This window comes from Megascapheus bottae, chromosome 18 (genome assembly GCF_031878675.1).
Source record: "Megascapheus bottae isolate mThoBot1 chromosome 18, mThoBot2.hap1, whole genome shotgun sequence".
NCBI lineage: Eukaryota > Metazoa > Chordata > Mammalia > Rodentia > Geomyidae > Megascapheus > Megascapheus bottae.
This window is the reverse complement of record NC_143526.1, coordinates 29,690,815-29,712,352: the sequence shown is the minus strand read 5'-3', so window position 1 is coordinate 29,712,352 and position 21,538 is coordinate 29,690,815. Positions and strand designations below refer to the sequence as shown.

Sequence of the window (21,538 nt, the reverse complement as noted above, 5' to 3'; positions counted from 1 at the left end):
ATAATGGCATCTCTAGCCCCTGAGATTCCTGTGAGCTTTGAGTAGAATAACACAAAAAGTGTTCAGCATGAGTCTCATGGAATCATAATGATTTACAACACAAGTATGTCAGACTAGGCTTGCTCCTGTTCTGTATGCTTAAATACTATGTGTACTTAATGGAGAACATTTAGAATTAGAAGAAACAAAATCAGTCTTACTGTTATGCCATAAAGAAAGCCCTGGAAACTCTGGCTCTAATAGCCTTCAGTTGGCCTTTGCCTGGGTGATTATTTATAATGGATACAAGAGCTTGTATCCCCTAGCTAGACAAGGTATTAGTGGACAGAAAAACCCATGAGATAGTGTCAAGCAAGGGTCACTACACCCTTTCTGTGCCCCAGTACAGGCGTGACTCAGCCAAGACATGCAATGAGTTCAGCTCGACAAAGTTTCAAGGCTCCCCTCTACCACACGAGGCTCCCTCTACCTAGCCAGCATTCAGCTGGTATGGAAATCCAAAGACCATGTCTTTCCACCTTCAGCCTTCTGCCAATGGGCCAAGTCTGCACACACTCGGATGCATACACATACATGCACATGCACACACACTCATACTCACACACATTCACACTCAGTTTTCATGCCCTTCTCACCCAATTGATACTGCCACTACAGTCTGAGTCCACTTTCAAGAACATCGCCTCCAGCACCTCATCTGACGCATTGCTCAGCACCTTCTTCATGGACTTAATGAAAGCTTGCAAGTCCAGTTCTTCAGAAAGAAAAGAAAAAAGTATACATTTAGCCTCAATTCACTCAGCCACCCATGCCTGTGGTGTCCATGGGTGCCTAGGTGCTACAAGTGGCACAGGCAGAGGACTACATCTATTAGACGCCTTCTACTTAAGAGCACACTCGTTCCTGCCTTGTCTGCAATGCCCAATGGACGGCTACTGGGGAGAGAGGGAATGTGGCTCCTGCCAGAAGTATGGAGGCTCAAGGAGGCTGTTTCTTAACAAGACTCTCACATAGAGACATTAGCTTGGTTTCATCTATACTAACAGAGGCCCACCGCTTCCACTGTTAACTTGGTTATCTTTGGCATGTTATGTTCCACATTGAATCCCTCTTTGAACTGGTGGTATGGTTTAAGTGGTAGAGTACCAGCCTTGAACAATAAAGCCAAATAAGAATGTGAGGCCCAGTATAGGCATGAAAGAAAGGGACCTGCAGGCAAAAGAGCAAGGCATGGGAAGTTTGGTGGGTGAGTGGGGTAAAAGGGATGGCAGAAATCAGGGCGCTGCAGACACCACAAAGAGACCCTATTACTCCTAGTGTGACAATAATCTAATCCGTAACTGCAAGCCCTGACTCCATCTACAGCACCATCACGGCTGCCATCTCTACTTCCACTCCTGTCATTTCACAGCCATGAATGACCCACAGTGCTTGAGTCCTTGCTTTCTTTTACAACCAGTTTACAACTGGTTGGAAAGTATCTTGCCACATAATGGAACATAGTAAGCTGGTCATGGGCCTTGGACTCACCGTCTGTATCTTTACCATGATGGCAATCTACATCAACCGTCTTCCGCTTTCCTTTTACTTAATGTCGAATCTGGCTGCTGCAGACTTCTTTGCTGAGTTAGCCCACTTTTAATGTTCAACACGGGACCCAGTACTAGGAGAGTGTTAGCCTCCATCACTGCCTCATTGACACCAGCCTGACAGCATCTGTGGCTAATTTAGTGGCTATTGCACTTAAGAGGCACATTACGGTTTTCTGCATGCAGCTGCACACACAGATGAGCAACGAGCGGGTGGTGGTGGTCATTGTGGTCGGCTGGACTATAGTCAATGTGATGGGTGCCATTCCCAGTGTGGGCTAGAACTGTGTCTGTGGTATTGAAAGTTATTCCAACATGGCACCCCTCTACAGTGACTCATACCTTTGTGGTCATGGTGGTTATCTATGCTTACATATTTGGTTATGTTCGCCAGAGGACTATGAGAATGTCTTAGCATAGTTCTGGACCATGATGCAATTGGGATACCGTGATGAATCTTTTGAAGGCAGTGGTCATTGTGCTTGGTGCCTTTATCATCCGCTGGATGCCAAGACTGGTCTTGTTACTGCTAGATGTGTGCTGCGTACCGTGTGACGTTCTGGCTTATGAGAAATTTTTCCTCCTCCTCCCTGAATTCAACTGTGCCATGAACCCATCATCTACTCCTACCACAACAAGGAAATGAGTGCCACCTTCAGGCAGATCCTCTGCTGCCAGCGCAGTGAGAGCACCAATGGCCTCATGGAGGGCTCTGATCACTCAGCTTCCTCCCTCAACCACACCGTCCTGGCTGGAGTCCACAGCAATGACCATTTTGTGGTTTAGGAAGAAAACTTGGATGAGAAGCTGGCTGTTCTCTCTGGAGGCACAGACCATCTCTCCTATACACTTACTGGGCAAGGTAGGGAGTAAGAGTAGACAGAAAAAAGCAACTCCTGTACTTAAACACTAAGTGATGACAGTATTTGTCCCCACATCCCCAGGAGATTTGATAGATGATGAGAATTAGTTTATGCGACCACCCTTGTTCCAAACTTTTTGAAAACAGAAAATCGAGTTCTTACAATGGAATTCAGAAATACACTAGAGTATCCAGTAAGATAGATTACACTAACTAGATTTTAGAAGATCCTGTGTGATTTGGTACATGGCAGAAGAAATTCTGCCCAATTCAGAGTACAACTTCTTTTTATATACAGGCTTCCCTTTTTGTTGTGTTTTTGCCACTCCTGGGGCTTGAACTCAGGGCCTGGGCACTGTCCTTGAACACTTTTTGCTCAAGGCTAGCACTCTGCCACTTGAGCCACAGTGCTTCTCCCAGCTTTTTCTGTGTATGTGGAACCGAGAAATTGAATCCAGGACTTAATACATGCTAGGCAAGCCCTCTACCACTAGACCAAACTCCCAGCCTGCCCCTTTGGTTTTGATGATTTTTTTTTTCTTTGCCAGTCCTGGGCTTGCGCTCAGGGCCTGAGCACTGTCCTTGGACTTTCTCAAGGCTAGAGCTCTACCACTTGAGCCTCAGCACCATTTTCGGCTTTTTTCTATGTATGTGGTACCGAGGAATCGAACCCGGGTCTTTGTGCTTGCTAGGCAAGCACTCTACCACTAGGCCCAACTCCCAGCCCTGGTTTTGATTTTTAAAGAATACATTTCCTGGGGGCCGGGAGTTTGGCCTAGTGGTAGAGTGCTTGCCTAGCATGCAGGAAAACCCAAGTTCAATTCCTTAGTATCACATATATAAAAAAAGCCGGAAGTGGTATTTTGGTTCATATAGTAGAGCTCTAGCCTTGAGAAAACCCAAAGACAGTGCTCAGCCCCTGAGCCCAAGGCCAGGACTGGCAAAATAAATAAATAAGCAAACCAAGAGGATACATTTCCTTTAATAAACGCAAGTATACTTTTTCGAGGTTTGTGATAGGTAAGACTATAGACTTTTAGACCACTATGATTTCCTTGTTTCCTTGAACTGTAAATTAGATTTATTATTTTTTGGCCTAGAAAACATGCATGTAATTTGTGTATACAGTATGCTTTACTTAAAATAAAATGACTGGGAGTGTGGCCTAGTGATAAGAGTGCTTGCCTAGCATGCACAAAGCCCTGCATTTAATTCCTTGGTATCACATACATAGAAAAAGCTGGAAGTGACACAGTTGCACAAGTGGTGGTAGAGCACTAGCCTTGAGAAAGCTCAAGGACAGTGCCTAGGCTCTGAGTTCAAGCCCCAGGACTGGCAAAAAATAAAATTTATTTATTTATTTATGTATTTAAGAGTTCTAGGAAAAAGAAGTTCTAGTTGTGAAAAAACAGTATTTTAGGCTCTGAAAGAAACAATGCTGGAAGTTATGCTGTGGTTTAAATGGTAGAGTACTAGGCTTTAGCAAAAGGAGCTCAGGAACAATGCCCAGGTCCTGAGTTCAAGCCCCAGGACTGGCAAAAGAAAAAAATAAAAATAAATAAATAAATAAATAAATAAATAAATAAATAAATAAAGACTAATTTTGAGTTCTAGGAAAGAGGCCAGGAATTTGACCTAATAGTAGAGTGCTTGCCTAGCGTGCACAAAGATTGGATTTAATTCCTTGGTACCACATACATAGAAAAAAAGCAAGAAGTGGTGCTGACTCAAGTGGTAGAGCTCTAGCCTTGAGAAAGCCTAAGGACAGTGCTCAGGCCCTGAGTTCAAGCTCCAGGACTGGCAAAAAAAAAAAAAAAAAAAAAAAGAGAAGTTCTAGCTATGAAAAACAGTTTGTTTAGGCTCTGAAAGAAACAATGCTAGAAGTTGTTCAAGTGGGATAACACTAGCTTTGAGCAAAGGAGCTCAGGAACAGTGCCCAGGTTCTGAGTTCAAGCCCCAGAACTGGCAAAAAAAAAAAAAGAAAAACAAAAAGAAACAATGCTTTGATCACAATATTACCTTTTAAAGTGTTGTCACAAGTGTAAAGGGAATGGGGAATATGAGTTTATCACTAAAAGATATATTCTAAAAAAAATCATAGAAGATAGGCCAGAAGTTTAGCCTAGTGGTAGAGTGCTTGCCTAGCATGCACTAAGACCCGGGTTTGATTCCTTGGTACCACATACATAGAAAAGACCAGAAGTGGTGCTATGGCTCAAGTGGTAGAGCTCTAGCCTTAAGAAAGTCCAAGGACAGTGCTCAGGCCCTGAGTTCAAGCCCCAAGACTAGCAAAATAAATAGATAAAATCATAGAAGACAAAACACAATAATATTGTTTCTACATATTTAAAAACCTAAGTGTGTTCTTACTGCCCATAGGTGAGGAAAAACTTTAATAGCCTAGTTTTCTGACACATACAATATACATACTTACTGTAAAAATCTTGAAGACTGCAGAGACATGAAAATAAAAAATAGTTACCAATAATATCACAACCCAGAAATAACCATCATTAACAGTCTCCCTTCCACAAATGCCTATAAGCATATTATATACTTTCTTAGATAATTGGGAAAATGCTATAAACAATTTTATAATTAGTTTTTATGACAGAATTGTCAGATTTTCTTATGGTATTACATTTTAAAGAAGCAATTTTAGTGGCTGTATAATACTCCATTTGATGGATCCAATTCATTTCATTTAATGATTACCATATCATTGAGTATTGAGGTTATTTCAAATTTTCATTGCTACAAAATTGCAAAAAAAAATGTTGTATATGTAAAACTCTTACCATAGAATGACTTAAGTTGTATTCCCATGAAGGAGGACTTTTTTTTTAAAAAAATAGGTCGTGGGCTTGAACTCGTCCTGGGTGTTGTCCCTGAGTTCTTCAGCTCAAGTCTACCACTCTAACTTTGAGCCAAGCCCCACTTCCCATTTTCTAGAGGTTAATTGGAGGTAAGAGTCTCCGGTCCTTTCCAGCTGGCTTTGAACCTTGATCCTCAGATCTCAGCTTCCTGAATAGCCAGGATTACAGGTATGAGCCACCTGCCCAGTTAGGACTTTACTTTTTTTTTTTTTTTTTTTTTTTTTTGCCAGTCCTGGGCTTGAGCTCAGGGCCTGAGCACTGTCCTTGGACTTTCTCAAGGCTAGAGCTCTACCACTTGAGCGTCAGCACCACTTCCAGCTTTTTTCTATGTATGTGGTACCGAGGAATCGAACCCGGGTCTTCATGCATGCTAGGCAAGCACTTTAATCACTAGGCCAAACTCCCGGCCCAGGACTTTACTTTTTTAATGTGAATTATCTTCTTATACCTGTACTTATTATAAATAAGGATTTCCTATGTTTGCACAGCTTTGGTGGCAGTTGTAAGGAAAACCAGGTAAAATTCTTTTCTTTCTTTTTTAAAAAAGATAAGAAGTGGTGACTTTACTTGAGAGTGACTTTCTCTTTAATATAACAGGATGTATTTGAAAGTTAACGATCTCAGTTAACAAAACATTCCAGCAATTTCAACTCTTTTTTTTTTCTTGGTAGCCATGACTGTGATTTAATATTGGAAAAAAAAATGCAAAGAAGTCAAACATGCCATGTGAATGAATGATTAATGTATTCAACAGCTAAGGGTTCTTCTCTAGCAAGGGACTGCTATATCAGGTGATGTCTGTGTAATAATCCAGGCAGAGTGTGGAGTGTTTCAGTTTGTTAAGAGAAACCAGAGAGTAATGCAGTCTTGAAGCAAGTATGGGGAAGTCAGAAGGAAGAATTGAAGAAAAGTGGTCGTCTAGGAAGGAGGATATCAGTACATGGCTGGCATTTGAACAGAGAGGATTAATATGTAAGCATTTCCAGTGATCAGAATGTGGGAATCTGTTGGCAGAAAGGTGTCTGTACAAATGCTACACAAAGCATCGAGCATTTTAGGCTAGAAGTATAAGAAGTGAACTTGGACCTTAGCTGATGTACTTATTTATTTTGGGGGGGAGGGGGGTCATGAAGCTTGACTTGGCCTGGGCACTGTCCCTGAGAGCTCAAGGCTACCACCCTACCCTTGGGCCTGGGGGTTGTCCCTGAGCTCTTCAGCTAAAGGCTATCACCCTATCCCTGGACCTGAGCATTGTCCCTGAGCTCTTCAGCTCAAGGCTACCGCCCTAACCCTTCAGCTAAACCCCATTTCCCATTTTCTAGAGGTTAATTGGAGATAAGTCTCAGGTTCTTTTGTGCCCAGATTGGCTTTGAACCTTGATCATCAAGATCTCAACTTTCTGAGTAGCTAGGATTATAGGCATGAGCCACCGTGCCCAGCTATTTAATGGAGATGCTGTGGACTATTTGAAATGAAAAGCATCCTAATTGGACTTAATAAATCATTCTTGATCAGTGAAAGGGGGGGGGGAAGTGGGAGGGAGAGAGAAAGGTCAATGAAAGAAAGCAGTAACTGCATTAAAAGACAAAAGTGACAAGCAGTAACTGCATGATGGCTGAATTGAAAGGTGGGCTGCACAACACCTCCAGTATCACTGTGTTTACTTTTAAAATAACTAATCCCTTTAAAACAACTAATTCTGGGGGTTAAAGGGCTGAGCAATGTATTATTAATCTCTCATTACCTTTGCTGTGTCTAACACATCTGACACATAGGTATGATATTAACTGCCTAAGCTATTTTTTAAAAACTTCAAAACTCCTTTTTTGAGGAGGAGGCAATACTAGTGTTTAAACTCAGAGCCTTGTACTTACTATGCTTTTTGTTGCTGTTTTGAGTTTTTAGTTTGTTTTATGTTTTGTTTGTTTGGGGGCTGATCCTGGGGCTTGAACTCAGGGCCTAGGCAACATTGCTAAACTTTTTTGCTTAAGGCCTAGCCCTCTACCAATTGAGCCACATCTCTATTTCCAGCTTTTTCGTGGCTAATTGGAGATAAGAGTCTCACAGACGTACCTGCCTGGGCTGGCTTCAAACTACAATCCTTAGATCTCAATCTCCCGGATGCTATGGTGACAGGTATAAGCCACCAGCACCCAGAGACTGTAGGTTTTAAATAAGCCAGAATGCTGGTATACTGTGAACCCTCTACACACCCAGATACTGGTCATGAGCAGAGGTCACAAGGCTGGGCCTACAGTGTACCTTACCTTTATTTGAGCCGGCAAACTCCTCAAACACTTTCTCCACCCTGGCCAAGTGGAACTCAGTGAAATGCTGAATCTTGTGATGGATGAAAGAAGTCTGGCTAACAGTGGTGGACAGTATCCGGGAACTGGGCGGCTCCCTGACCTGAATGGTTACAGGAACCAGAAACAGAGAAGGTTCATTCCCTGAGCTAATTTTTTTTTTTTTTCCAGTCCTGGACTTTAGCTCAGGGCCTGAGCACTGTTCTTGGGCTTTTCTCAAGGTTAGCTTTCTGCCACTTGAGCCACAGCACCACTTCCAGCGTTTTTCTATGTATGTGGTGCCGAGGAATCGAACCTGGGTCTTTGTGCATGCTAGGCAGACACTCTACCACTAGGCCAAACTCCTGGCCCCCCTGAGCTATTTTTTTGAAATGTCTTAGATAAAAAGGAAAATCCTAGCTGGGCCATGGTGGCTCATGCCTGTAATCCTAGCTACTCAGGAGACTGAATTCTGAGCATCGAGGTTCAAAGCCAGCCTGGCACTAAAGTCTGTGAGGCTCTTATCTCTAACCACCAGAAAACCTGAAGTGGTACTGTGGCTTAATAGGTAGGGTGATAGCCTGGAGCTGAAGAGCTCAGGGACAACGCACAGCCCTCCCCCCCCCAAAAAAGGAGAATCCTTGGGGACAAATATGCTAAGTTGTGCTACTTTTAGTACTTACTGGTAATCAAAAAGATGTGTAAAAATCTAGATTACTTCTCCTGACTCTGAAGAGTTAACCACCATACCTCTTTTACTGAGGCTCAGCAATGATGGAGGACTAACTTATACAAGGCCTGAGCTCCCCTAAAAGCAAATTTGAGCATTCTCCTAGGAAAGCTCATGGTCCACACACGTTTACAACTGCCAGGCTCTGTGTCCAACAACAAATAAGTAGGATGTCCCAGCCTTCAAAGAGTCCAATAGGTGAAGTTGACCCTGCTCTCACCATCCACCAAATTCCGAATCTTAGCACCATTTTCAGCTCTTCTCCCTATTCACTCTTAACTACTGCTGATTCTTCAACAGTAGTTGAAGAACCTCAACTACTTCTTCAACTACTGTTGATTCTTTTTGTTTTAACCAGTTCTGGGGCTTGAACTCAGGACCTGAGAACTGTCCCTGAGCTTCTTTTTTGTTCACTACCACTTGACCCACAGCACCACTTCTGGATTTTTCTTTCTTTAGTGGAAATAAGACTCTGACAGACTTTTCCGCCTGAACTGGCTTTGAACCATGATCCTCAGACCTCAGCCTCCTGAGTAGCTAGGATTACAGGCGTGAGCCACCATCCTGTTGACTCTTACTGGGCTCCTCCCACATTTAGTACTTCCCCATGGGCCAGGAATATGGCTTAATGGTAAGAGTGCTTGCCTAGCATGCATGAAACCCTGGGTTCAATTCCTCAGTATCATATATACAAAAAAAGCCAGAAGTGGTACTGTGGCTCAAGTCAAGTGGTAGAGTGCTAGCCTTGAGAAAGCTCAAAGGACAGTACATAGGCCCTGAGTTCAAGACCTCAGACTGGCTTGAGATCAATACTGTCCCTGAGGTTTTTTTATGTAAAATTAGCTCTCTTCCACTTGAGCTACCGCTCCAATTTCTGATCTTTCTTTTCTTTCTTGCTTGCTTCTCTTTTCTTTTCTTTGCCAGTCCTGGGGCTTGAACTCAGGGCCTGTGCACTGTCCTTGGGCTTTCTCAAGGCTAGCACTCTACCACTTGGGCCATAGCACCACTTCTGGCTTTTTCTATGTATGTTGTACCAAGGAATCGAACTGGGTCTTCATGCATGCTAGGCAAGCACTCTACCACGGTTTTTCTGTTTAAGTGGAGATATGAGTCTCACCAATTTTTCTGCCCAGGCTGGCTTTATACGGGGATCCTCAGAGCTTCACCTCCTAAGTAGCTAGGATTACAGGCATGAGCCACAGAGGTGGCTTGGTACAAAGCCTGACCTTTTGTGGGGAAAAATGCAATGACCTCACAAAAAAATCAGTCTGTTCTTCCCTTCTGATATACCACCCAACATTGGCACCCATCATTTTCCTAGAAGGCAACTTTCCCTGGCTCTGATCTTCCCCCTAACTATTCCCTCTACCTCCTCAATATGGCATTCAAAGATCTGCACAACTCTGACTTAAGTGTCAATGCAGGTACCAGACTCTAGGCAGCCCAAAGACGGCAGGCATTCCATTTCTACTCACACTTCCCTATGTACAATCCAGCCTACCTGTTTCAGAGATAAAATTCCTGCCCATTCTCTAGTCTGGCTCAAATAGCACTTCCTTCAAAGGACCTTTTCCTTAAGGTCCACCTGAGAGGCACCACTGACACCAACATGTTCCCAGGCTCTTTGTTCAACCATCCTCTGGTCCCCCTGGGGGTGGAAGCCTGGGCAGCAGCATGCACACATTATGGCAGGTCTCAACCTCCACATGGACACTATAGGTAGGAGGGAAAGCACAGGGTGCAGAGGCTCCAGAGCTCTGGTTAGGATTCTGTCTGGCTCCCCCACTTCAAGCTGTGTTATCTTGAATTCACTTTCTGAGCCACAGACTTTGTCATCTTCTAGATCCTAGTACCAACTTGAATAGCTGTGGAGAACTAAGTAGCTCCTGTGTACTGGAGGAACCCAACAAAGTTGACCTCACAATAAATATCAGCTCTTATCACTCATCTCACTGAGCTAAGGCAAGCGCAAGCTCATTTATGTAAATTTGTATTATCTCTATATTATTATCCCGCCCCACATACTTAACAGATCATATATATTAGGCTTAGTATTAATTTATATATCCCATTTCACCATTATTATAACTTTGCTGGACAAAATTAGACATGTATAGATCAAATTGATAGCCTCAAGCATGTGGTCTTGACCCATGTAGTACTTTAAAAGATATCAACCTTGGGCATGGAGCGTCAGCTAGTGGTAGAGTGCTTGCCTAATATACATGAACCCCTGAGTTTGATTCTTCAGTACCATATACGCAGAAAAATCTGGAAGTGGTGCTGTAGCTCAAGTGGTAGAGTGCTAGCCTTGAGAAAGCCCAATAATTGTGCCCAGGCCCTGAGCTCAAGCCCCAGAACTTGCAAAACAAACAAACAAACAAACAAACATGCCCACCTTGGCTAGATGCTCACACCTATAATCCTATCTGTTTAGTAGGCTGAGATCTGAGAGTCATGGCTCAAAGCCAGCTCCAACAGAAAAGTCTGTGAGACACCAAAAAGCTGGAAGTAAAGCTGTGGCTCAAGTGGTAGAGTACCAGCTTTGAGAGGAAAAAAAGAAAAGCTCAGAAACAGTGCCCAAGTCCTGAGTTCAAGCCCTAGGAACAACACACATACATACACACACACACACACACACACACAAGAAATCGGGGTTGGAGGCATGGCTCAGGAGGTAGGGCACCTGCCAATGAGCAATAAGCATCAGATATCCAGTTCAAGCCCTGGTTTTAAATAGAAGAAAAGAAGAAGAGGAGGAGAAGCCAGGCACTAGTGGCTCACACTTGTAATTCTAGCCACTCGAAAGGTTGAGATCTGAGGATCACCATTCGGAAACAACCATGAGACACTTTTTTTTTTTTTTTTTGGTCATAGGGCTTGAACTGTGGGCCTTGGTGCTGTCCTTGAGCTCTTCAGCTCAATGCTAGCACTCTACCACTTGAGTCACAGTGCCACTTCCTGTTTTCTGGTGGTTAATTGGAGATGAGTCTTACAGACTTTTCTGCCCAGGCTGGGTTTGAACCTTGATCCTCAGATCTCAGCCTTTGAGTAGCTAGAATTACAGGTGCGAGCCACTGGCATCAGCCCCCACAAGACTCTTATCCAATAAATGACTCAAAAACAATGATGCCAGAAGTGATGCTGTAGTTCAAGTGGTAGAGTGTAAGCCTTGAGCACAAAGAGACTTAGGGTCAGTACCCAGGCCCTGAGTTCAAGCCCCAGGATTGGAAAGAAAGAAAGAAAGAGAGAGAGAGAGAGAGAGAGAGAGAGAGAGAGAGAGAGAGAGAGAGAGAGAGAGAGAGAGAGAGAAGGAAGGAAGGAGGAAAGAAGAAAGGAAAGAGGGAGGAGGGAGGGCGGGAGGGAGGAAGGAAGGAAGGAAGGAAGGAAAGAAAGTAAGAAGGAAGGAAGGGAAAGAAAAGGAGGGAGGGAAAGGGAAGAGAAAGGGAAAGGGAAGGGAAAGGGAAAGGGAAGAGGAAAGGGAAGGGAAAGAAAGAAACCAGACTGCTTGTAGGTACATTTAAGTTACCTGCCTGGCCCTGTAAATAGCTGAGATACAAAGGCCAGTGGCCTTCTGCTGATGAGTGATGTTCTGAGTGGCTCTAGAAAGCCTCTCCCTTTGTTCTCTTCTGATGCTAGGCTTACCTTAGGCACTTGGGAGCTCTCTTGTAAATCCTCCAGAGATACCTGGCTTGACCTAAAATAGGGAATTATCATCACTTTAACTCCAGCCTTTGTTAGGACCATGTGCAAGGCAGACAGAGCAAAGTCCTTTAAAGGCAGGGAAGATCATCAAAGGAGAGTAGTTGTTCCTTGCCTATAGACTCCTAGCCAGCATTTCATAAACATTCCTTTTCCCAGGCTGGGTGCTGGTAATTAATGCCTGTAATCCAACCTATTCAAGAGGTTGAGAGCTGAGAATCACAGTTCAAAACCCGCCCACGTAAGAAAGCCTGTCAGTTATGGGGCTTGAAGTCTGGGCCTGGGCACTGTCCCTGAGCTCTTCAGCTCAAGACTACCACACTACCACTGGAGCCACAGTGCCATTTCCCTTGGAGATAAGAGTCTCATGGACTTTTGTGCCCAGGATGGCTTTGAACCACCATTCTCAGATCTCAGCCTCCTGAGTAGCTAGAATTAGAGGAGTGAGCCACTGCACCCAGCTAAGTCTATGAGATTCTTATCCCCAGTTAACCATTAAAAAAAAAAAAATCCAGAAGTTGAGCTGTGGCTCAAGTGATAGAGCACTAGCCTTGAGCAGGAAAGCTCAGAGACATGACAAAGTGTGAATAAAGGTAGCAGTGGTACTTACTAGACACTATGTTGAAAATGAACTATAAAATTTGTGGGTGGGAATGAAACAGAAAAGCTGAGAGAGCCAGGCGCCGGTGGCTCACACCTGTAATCCTATCTCAGGAGGGTGAGATATAAGGATGGTGGTTCAAAGCCAGGGCACAAAAGTCTGTGAGACTCTTATCTCCAATTAACCACCAGAAAACCGGAAATGGCCTCAATTGGTAGAACATTAGCCTTGAGCTGAAGAGCTCAAGGATAGAGCCCAGGCCCAGTGTTCAAGCCCTTGACCAACACCTCTCCCCCCAAAAAAAGGAAAGGAAGAAAAGCTTCGAGAATGAGAGGAAGGGGTGACACTGTCCATAAAGAAATGTATTCTTTACCTGACTTTTGTAACTGTAACCCCTCTGAATATCACCTTTATACTAATTTAAATAAAAGGCTCAGTGACAGTGCTCAGACTCTGAGTTCACAAAATTGATTAATAAATTATAGAATTCCTTTTTCCTCCACTGGGCACTGGTGGATCACACCAGCTACTTAAGAGGTTGAGACTGGAGGATCACAGTTTGAAACCAGGCCTGGGTAGAAGTCCCCATGAGATGCATCTCCAATTAACCACTCAAAAACAAGAAGTGGCACTGTGCCTCAGTGGTACAGCACCAGCCTTGAACAGAGAGGCTCAGGGATAGCACCTAGGTCCTGAGTTCAAGCCCTTCAACAGACCAAAAAGAAAGGGGGGGGGACCTTTACCCATAGAGAAGGAAGTCCCAAGTTGACAACAGAACCTTCACCTGATAGAAGTTGTCCCGCTCAATTTATAGGGCTTTTCAAGTTACTTTTCTCTTAAAAGTGTTATTCCTTCTACAGGATTTCCAAGGGCCTAAGGAGCCATGTGGTGGCTAAGGAAGATTAGAAGCAGGTATACTTCCAAAAATCAAAGACTGTGCCAGAGGTGGGCCAGGACATCCCACTGCAAACACTCCCAACCCACTACTAGTGACTTCACAGCAGCTTGAGGATAGGAAGAACACACACACAACTCTGCTCTGAGAACAAAGGCATTTTTCTGCTGGGTCAGCACCTTGTTAATATTAATGCCCTTAGTCAATTTCATCAGCAAGTTTATCCCCCAGGCAAGACTCAAGAAGTTCCTGATATAGATAGCAGGATTTGCCAGGAAGCCTAGGGACTTCCTAGGACTCACCAAATGAGCCATTGCTTGAGCAAAAGGGTTGTAGGAGGCAGAGGGCACAAACAGTAGGAACAAAGAGTGGAAAGGAAAACTGGACAGAGGGAGGTCAGTAACTAGTGTTCCATAATTGGTTGGTAGGTACTGGTAGGACAAATTTGACTGACGGCTGCTAAGGGCATTTGCAGGCCAAGGTATTCAATTTTTGGGGGGCGACGTTCACCCAGTCACTCACACTGACTCAATCTGGTCTCCCCAGCTAAACAGGCTGGCTATGAGGGAACTATCAGATTTCAAGTCCACTTTCGACTGCGACATCTTGACAGCTTGTCCCTCAGTCCAAGACAGCACGGCTATAAAGTCATATTGGAACTCTGAGGGATTCCACTGGCCTCAGAGTCATATTAGAACCAGGGGTTAGGATAGAATTCCACTCGAACAATCTAATAGTCCCAGAATCCATCCCATAAGCCAAAACCACACAGCCAATTTTTATCAACCTGAGACACTCTTTTATTAATGAAGTTGAACTTATAGCCATGACAGAAGACAGCACAGTAGCCAGGAAATTACCAACAGAAAACAACTGAATATCAACTGCTACTGGCTCATACCTGCTAATCATAGCTACTCAAGAGGCTTAGATCTGAGAACTGTGGTTCAAATCCAGCCTGGGCAGGAAAGTCTATGAGACTCATCTCCAACTAACCACCAAGAAGCCAGAAGTGGAGCTGTGGCTCAGATGGTAGAATGTTAGCCTTGAGCAAAAAAATCAGGCACAGTGCCCAGACCTTGAGTTCAAGCCCCAGGACCAGCACAAGCGCGCGCACACGTGCACACACACACGTGTATTTAAACCACCTAAATCACAGTCTGTGAGGAACTGGCTGCTATACTATATAATGGCAAATGGCAAACAAAAAGCACTCTCCTTGGGACTAAACAGAGAACCTTAATATAACAAAAAAATATCTTCCTCCCTTTCACCAATAATAAAGAAAAAAGGATTGTCACAGAACACTGAATGTAAAGCGGATGAATGAAATGTCAAAATAAAGTCCTTTCTCTTTGGTTCTGTGGTTTGAACTCAGCTAGTTCTGTACCACTTGGTACCATACTCCCACCCTGGCTTTTTGGTGGTTATTTTGGAGATGGAGTTTCTCTCAGGGTTTTCTGCCTACATTGACTTCAAACTGTGATCTCAGTCCCTGAGTAGCTAGGATTACAAAATTGAGCCTCCAGAGATCAGATTAAAGGTCTATTTATTTACTACTTATTTATGGTGGTCCTGGGGCTTAAACTCAGGCCTGGACACTGTCCCTGAGTTGGGATAAACTAAGTCTGTGAGATTCTTAACTCCAATTAACCACCAAAAAGCAGGAAGTGGAGCTGTGGTTCAAGTGGGACACCACCAGCCTTGAACAAAAAAGCTCAAGGACAGTTTCCAGACTCTGAGTTTAAGCCCAGTACCAGTAAACACAGAGACAGAGACAAGAGAGACAAAGACACATGTGGAGGGAGAGGGAGAGGGAAAAAGAAACACAAGAGGAAAGAAATGTGAGAAATACTCAAGCTTAGATGAGGATAAATCAGAAGCTCTAGGTAAATGCACTGAGACAGGAAGATGAAGTTCCAGGTCAGCATGGACCATAGGGCAAAACTTTCCTTAAAAAAAATAATAATAAAAAACTTGTCCTTCAGTGGATGAATCTAGAGCGAATCATGTTGAGTGAGACAAGTCAAGACCAAAGGAACAAAAGGCGCATGGTATCCTAAATATGTGGCTATTAGATCCAAACAGTACAAGAGCGAGGACTCAATATTTGCATACCCAATGCTATGGACATGGTATTAGAAATATAAACATAACTACATAGACATAAAAGCCTATGACTCTATAGACATGTTTTATTTCATAAATTAATATGTATCTATGATATACAAACCCTTAGCCTTATTTTGATTATGTTCTAAAAACTAAATGCCAGTGATTGTATATAAAGATTCCCTTCTTGAACACTCATTTGTTAAACATGTTATTTGAAATATGATGTAAAAATGTTCATAAATTCTTTAATAAAAAAACAAACAAACCTGTCCTTCAGGTGATGAAAACTAGCATTCAGAGATATTTCCTGAGTGGCTCTCACTCTTGTTCTAATATCCCATTGGCCTTTACAGATGCCGGTGACTTTTCTGAATCAGTAAAAGTCATCTCAGTGAGCTGGTCTTTGTAGCCCTGGAATGCAGAAGCTGGGGAAAGAACTTGGCCTACCAATTACAGCACTATCTTCTACACTTACATAGTAAAGGTCAAGTATGGGGTTCAAGCCACAGGTACTTTCATATGTAGTGTGCATACTTGCATGAGTAACTTTGGACTACATTGCAGGGATGGGAGTTTGGCCTAGTGGTAGAGTGCTTGCCTAATATGCAGGAAGATCTGGGTTCGATTTCTCGGTCTCATATACATAGAAAAAAGCCAAGAGTGGTGCTGTGGCTCAAGTGGTAGAGCTCTAGCCTTGAGAAAAAAACCCAAGGACAGTGCTCATGCCCTGATCCCAAGCCCAGGACTGGTCAAAAAAAAAAAAAAAAAAAAAAAAGAATCTATATTGCAGAGCAGCAGTTGCTCCATCTGATGCCAGAGGCTGGGCAGACTCCAGCCTGGTGGCTAGAGTGTCAGAGTAACGCAGGGCACTCTGTGTCTCTAATACACTATGAATAGTCTTTTAGTAGCCTTCGGAGAGCCATGGTTCCTGCACAAATTGCCTCCACCCATCCCTGTCAACACTCAAGGACTATTCTAAAAGCAACACTGTCATGCAGTGCCCAGACGCCTGACCTGGGAGTCACCGCTGCTTTCAGGATGCATGGTTTACAGCTCCCTCCCAACCCAATAGCCTAGTCAACAAGATCAGCCTGAGAAGGAGGAAGAGGAGGAGGAGGAGGGGGTGAGGAGGAGGAAAAGGAGGAATAAGAATTATGTGACTCATCTTTTAAGGTTAAATTCAAAACTCATCTCCATATCTACTATGAAACCAGTCAGAGCTGTTAAACCAGCCCTAAGACTTACCCTGAGGGACTAAATTTCAAAACCTTCCTTCTCATTCTTGGGACAAAACTGAAATTGAAGCTAAAAACACTAGTAGGTACAATTATGATTATTCTTTCACTTCTGCCTCATACCTATATTCAGCCACCCAGCTTAACCAACAATTCCCATATATTACACTGAAATATTCAAACTAAACCCAGCAGGAAGTCTTTCCTTATGGTACTAGTGACTGAACTAGAGGCTCAGATGGGCTAGGCAAGTGTTCTTTTCCTCTAAGTCAAATCCTTAGCCCTTAGGGAGAAATTTTTTTTAAATAATTAAGTCAAAATATTTCACAGAATTACAAATTGGTACTAGAATCTTACAATTCAGTGCCCTCCTCTTGAAGACATTGCAAAGCTCTTGGTGGATAACCTGGCTTTCAGATGATCACAGGATAAAGAACTGCCACTTCCCACCCAGATTCGTGCCTCTACCACTTACCTTTATACTCAAAGACAAACATAAAAGAAATGGGGCTACCCACATTCTATGAAATCAAGTCCTAGTTCTAGAGTAAGAAACCTGTAAGTTTGACTCTTTAGACCTATTCGCCTTGATCAATTAATAAAGCTACTTGGCTACCTCAACTGAAAGCTGCTCTATTTCAAAGTCACAATTAACATTACTTACCAATTCAAATTGAACCAGAAGACAGACATTCACAAGTTATAGGTACACAACAATCTGACGGGGTCCTTTGAGTTAATTATTTTAACTACTGTCAAATTCAGTGTAAAAGTACTGAATCTCTTCATGGGCTTTCAGAGAACAACTCTACACACTCAATTTATATTGTGGCTTTTAAAAACTATAAGAAAAAAAGTATATATAATAAAAGTTCTGAACAAAGTATGGTTTAAAATTGTTTTTAACTGAATGTGATTTCAGAAGTATGACATAATGCTAACAGCAGAAAAATGACTAGTGATTCACAAGAATCAGTCACAGGAGAGTTCATCTTAGTTCAAAGCAATTACTTCCACCCTACTGACAATGTTCAGATTTGGACCACTGACATGCTAGTAAGCTAATCTGGCTGACCAGGCTTAGAAGCCTAGGATTTGTGGACTAAGCAAACTAAGCTCATTTGATGAGCTCTCAAACAAAATCTTACAGAACAAAACTGTATTACAGGGGCCAGGAGATTGGCCTAGTGGTAGAGTGCTCACCTAGCATGCACAAAGACCGGGGTTCAATTCCTCAGTGCCACATACATAGAAGAAAAAGCCGGAAGTGGTGCTGAGGCTCAAGTGATAGAGCTCTAGCCTTGAGAAAGTCCAAAGACAGTGCTCAGGCCCTGAGCTCAAGCTCAGACTGGCAGAAAAAAGAAAAAACAAAAACAAAAAACGGTATATAACCTCAAGACTGAAAGGAACTTGACTTGTCCTACAAGCTGAAAAATAAACATTAAAAAGATGTTACTTATTTTACAAAATAATCAAAATCAAAGCTATGCCCTCCTGAATTCTCACAAGTATACAAATATCCTGTCCAACACTTTTTTAAATCAGCCTCATCTATTCAGTTTCTCACACTGCAGGTGCTTTTCATTTTGTGGTGCCAATCCCAGGGCTTGAACTCAGGGCCTGTGTGCCCTCCCTGACCTTTTCTGCTCAAAGCCAGCACATAGCTTGACTTCTGGCTCTTTTGGTAATTGGAGAGAAATCTAATGGACTTCTGCCCTGGATGACTTCAAACTGCAATCCCCAGATCTCAGCCTACTAAACACCTAGGATTAGAGACATGTGTTACCAGTGCCTGGCTACACTTTCTTTTTGCCAGTCCTGGGGCTTAACCTCAGGGCCTGGGACACCATCTCTGAGCTTGTTGCTTAAGGCTAGCACTCTATCACTCGAGCCATAGTGCCACTTCTGGATTTTCTGTTTATGTGGTACTTAAGAATTGAACCCAGGGCTTCATGAAGGGAAGGACAAGTACTATACAGCTAAGCCACATTCCCTGTCCTACATTTGCTTCTATTACCCATTAGCTCATTTTCATACGCAGCTAGCACCCAAAAGGGGGTCAAATATCTTCATCTTTGTCTTGCAGCTAAAAAAAAGGGCCAAGGTGGGCCAGGAATGTGGCCTAGTGGTAGAGTGCTTGCTTAGTATGCACCAAGACCTGGTGGTTTCAAATCCTCAGTATCACATACATGGAAAAGTCCAGAAGGGGCGCTGTGGCTCAAGTAGTAGTGTGTTCAAGGACAGTGCTGTGGCCTCCCCCCCCCCCCCCCCCCCGTCTCCGCAAAAAAAATAAATAAAATGGAAAGGGGTTCATTAGCTTAAAGCTAGGAGGCTTTATATTGATACTCTCTTTGCAGATATTTTGTTAGGGTCCAAATTCAGACCACTAGAAAAATCTGCATCTCATATGTAAAAATCCAGATTCCTTATCTCCTAACTTCAGAATTTGAGGGATGGATTTTTTTTTTTGGGGGGGGGGCGGGTTGGTTGTGGGGCTTCAAGTCTGGGCCTGGGCGCTGTCCCTGAGCTCTTCAGCTCAAGGATACCGCCCTACCCCTTGGGCCAAGAGCCACTTTCTGTTTTCTAGAGGTTAATTGGAGATGAGTCTGGTCCTTTTGTGCCTGGGCTGGCTTTGAACCTTGATCCTCAGACCTTAGCCTCCTGAATAGCTAGCATTACAGGCATGAGCCACCACACCTGGCCAGATTTTCCATGTATGTGGTACCAAGGAATTGAACCTGGGTCTGCACGCATGCTAGGCAAGCAATCTACCACTAGGCCAAACTCCTGTCCAGAGGATTGAAGTTTGAAGCCAGCCCAGGCAGGAAAGTCCCTGAAACTCTCATCTCTACTTAATGACTAGATAACCAGAAGCATTACTGTGGCTCAAAGTGCTGGTCTTGAACAAAAAGAGCTCAGGGGCCAGGCGCAGTGGCTCTCACCTGTAATCCTAGCTTCTCAGGAGGCTGAGATCTGAGGATCAAGGTTCAAAGTCAGCCTGGACACTAAAGAATGAGACTCTTATCTCCAATAACCACTAGCAAAGGGGAAGTGGGGCTCAGACTAACGGGGGTAGGGTGGTAGCCTTGAGCTGAAGAGCTCAGGAACAGCGTCCAGACCCAGAGTTCAAGCCCCATGACGCCCCCCACAAAGAAAAAAGCTCTGGTTTGGTTTCAAACCCCAAAACAAACACACCAACACACACACACTCACACAAAGGAGCAAGGTCTAAATAGGCTAAGGTCACAGACACAGTATCAGTTTTACTTCTTACCAAGTAACATCTCAGCTGAGAGTACCCAACAGTGTTTTTGCAAACTCCATATCCTCCTAAAGTTATTTTTTTGGGGGGGGGTACGGGGGATCATGGGGCTTGAACTCAGCCTGGGCACTATCCTGAACTCTTCAGCTGAATGCTATCAGCCTACCCTTGAGCCAAGCCCCACTTCCCTTTTCTAGAGGTTAATTGGAGATGAGTCTCAGGTTCTTTTGTGCCTAGGCTGGCTTTGAACCCTGATCCTCAGATCTCAGCCTCCTGAGTAGCTAGGATTACAGGTGTGAGCCACTGCCTGGTTCCTGAAGTTATTTTCTTGTTCCTTCTCAAGTTAGGTTTACATTTTAAGGAAGGTATCATAATACCATTAACTTCCAGAGAAAATAATGCAAAAACAATCCTGCCAAAATCAAATTGGATTTCCAGTGCCCAGAATAATGGCTAAGGACTCTAAAATGATACACAAAATTACTTTCCATTTAACTTTATTTCACACTGAAAACAGCAATGAGTCACCTTTTGAATCCATTTGTAAAGCTATAACACTTCATAAAGGAAGAAAAAATGGTGTCAATTTTTCTTATAAATTGAGTTTGTGCTAATTACCCTCAAAACCTACTGTCAGGAAAAACAAAACATTTTGGTTAACTATGGTCATCACAAAGTACTGTTCTGCTGCATTGCTAAAGAAGAAATGGCAGGCTGGCAGCAAATTTAAACAGCAGGTGGCTGAGAAGTTCAATGTGAAAAAAAGAAGAACGCAAACTTGAGCTGGGTGCGGTGGCTCATGCTTGTAACCTTAGCTACTCAGGAGGCTGAGATCTGAGGATCAAGGTTCAATGTCAGCCTGGGCACTAAAGACTGAGAAACTCTTATCTCTACTTAATGACTAGAAAATTGGAAGTGGGGCTGTGCTCCAGGGGTAGGCCTTGAACTGAAGAGCTCAGGGACAGTGCCCCATGACTGACAAAAAAAAGAGAGAGAAAGAGACAGACAGAGAGAGAGAAAGAGAGAGACAGAGAGAGAGAGAGAGAGAGAGAGAGAGAGAGAGAGAGAGAGAGAGAGAGAGAGAGAGAGAAAAGCAGAGCATACTTGAGGGAAAAAATGTTGTTAGTCCTTGTTTAAGAAAAAGCATATGCTGGGCTCTGGTGACTCATGGCTGTAATCTTAGCAACTCAAGAGGCGATATCTGAGGATCAGGTTCAAAGCTAGCCCAGGAAGTAAAGTCCATGACACTCATATCCGATTAATCATCAGAAAACTATAAGTGGTGCTATGGTTCAAAGTGGTAAAGCACTAGCCTCAAGCAAAAGAACTCAGGGACAGTGCCCAGGCCCTGAGTTTAAGCCCCAGGACCAACAACAACAATAAAAA

The 21,538-nt window shown here is 43.4% G+C and overlaps 1 protein-coding gene and 1 pseudogene across 1 annotated transcript in view; one reads left to right on the top strand and one right to left on the bottom strand.

The window, feature by feature from the left end:
• The window catches only part of Efcab8 (EF-hand calcium binding domain 8), a 50,892-nt gene extending 36,732 nt beyond the window's left edge, over positions 1 to 14,160 (bottom strand). The window contains 4 exon segments of the mRNA XM_090352705.1: positions 636 to 754; positions 7,595 to 7,736; positions 11,988 to 12,039; positions 14,063 to 14,160. Of these exon segments, the coding sequence (XP_090208831.1) occupies positions 636 to 754; positions 7,595 to 7,736; positions 11,988 to 12,039; positions 14,063 to 14,145 (396 nt within the window). The 5' untranslated portion in view covers positions 14,146 to 14,160.
• On the top strand, positions 1,414 to 2,375 carry LOC150050366 (lysophosphatidic acid receptor 1 pseudogene; annotated as a pseudogene).
• Positions 14,161 to 21,538: the final 7,378 nt, after the last annotated feature.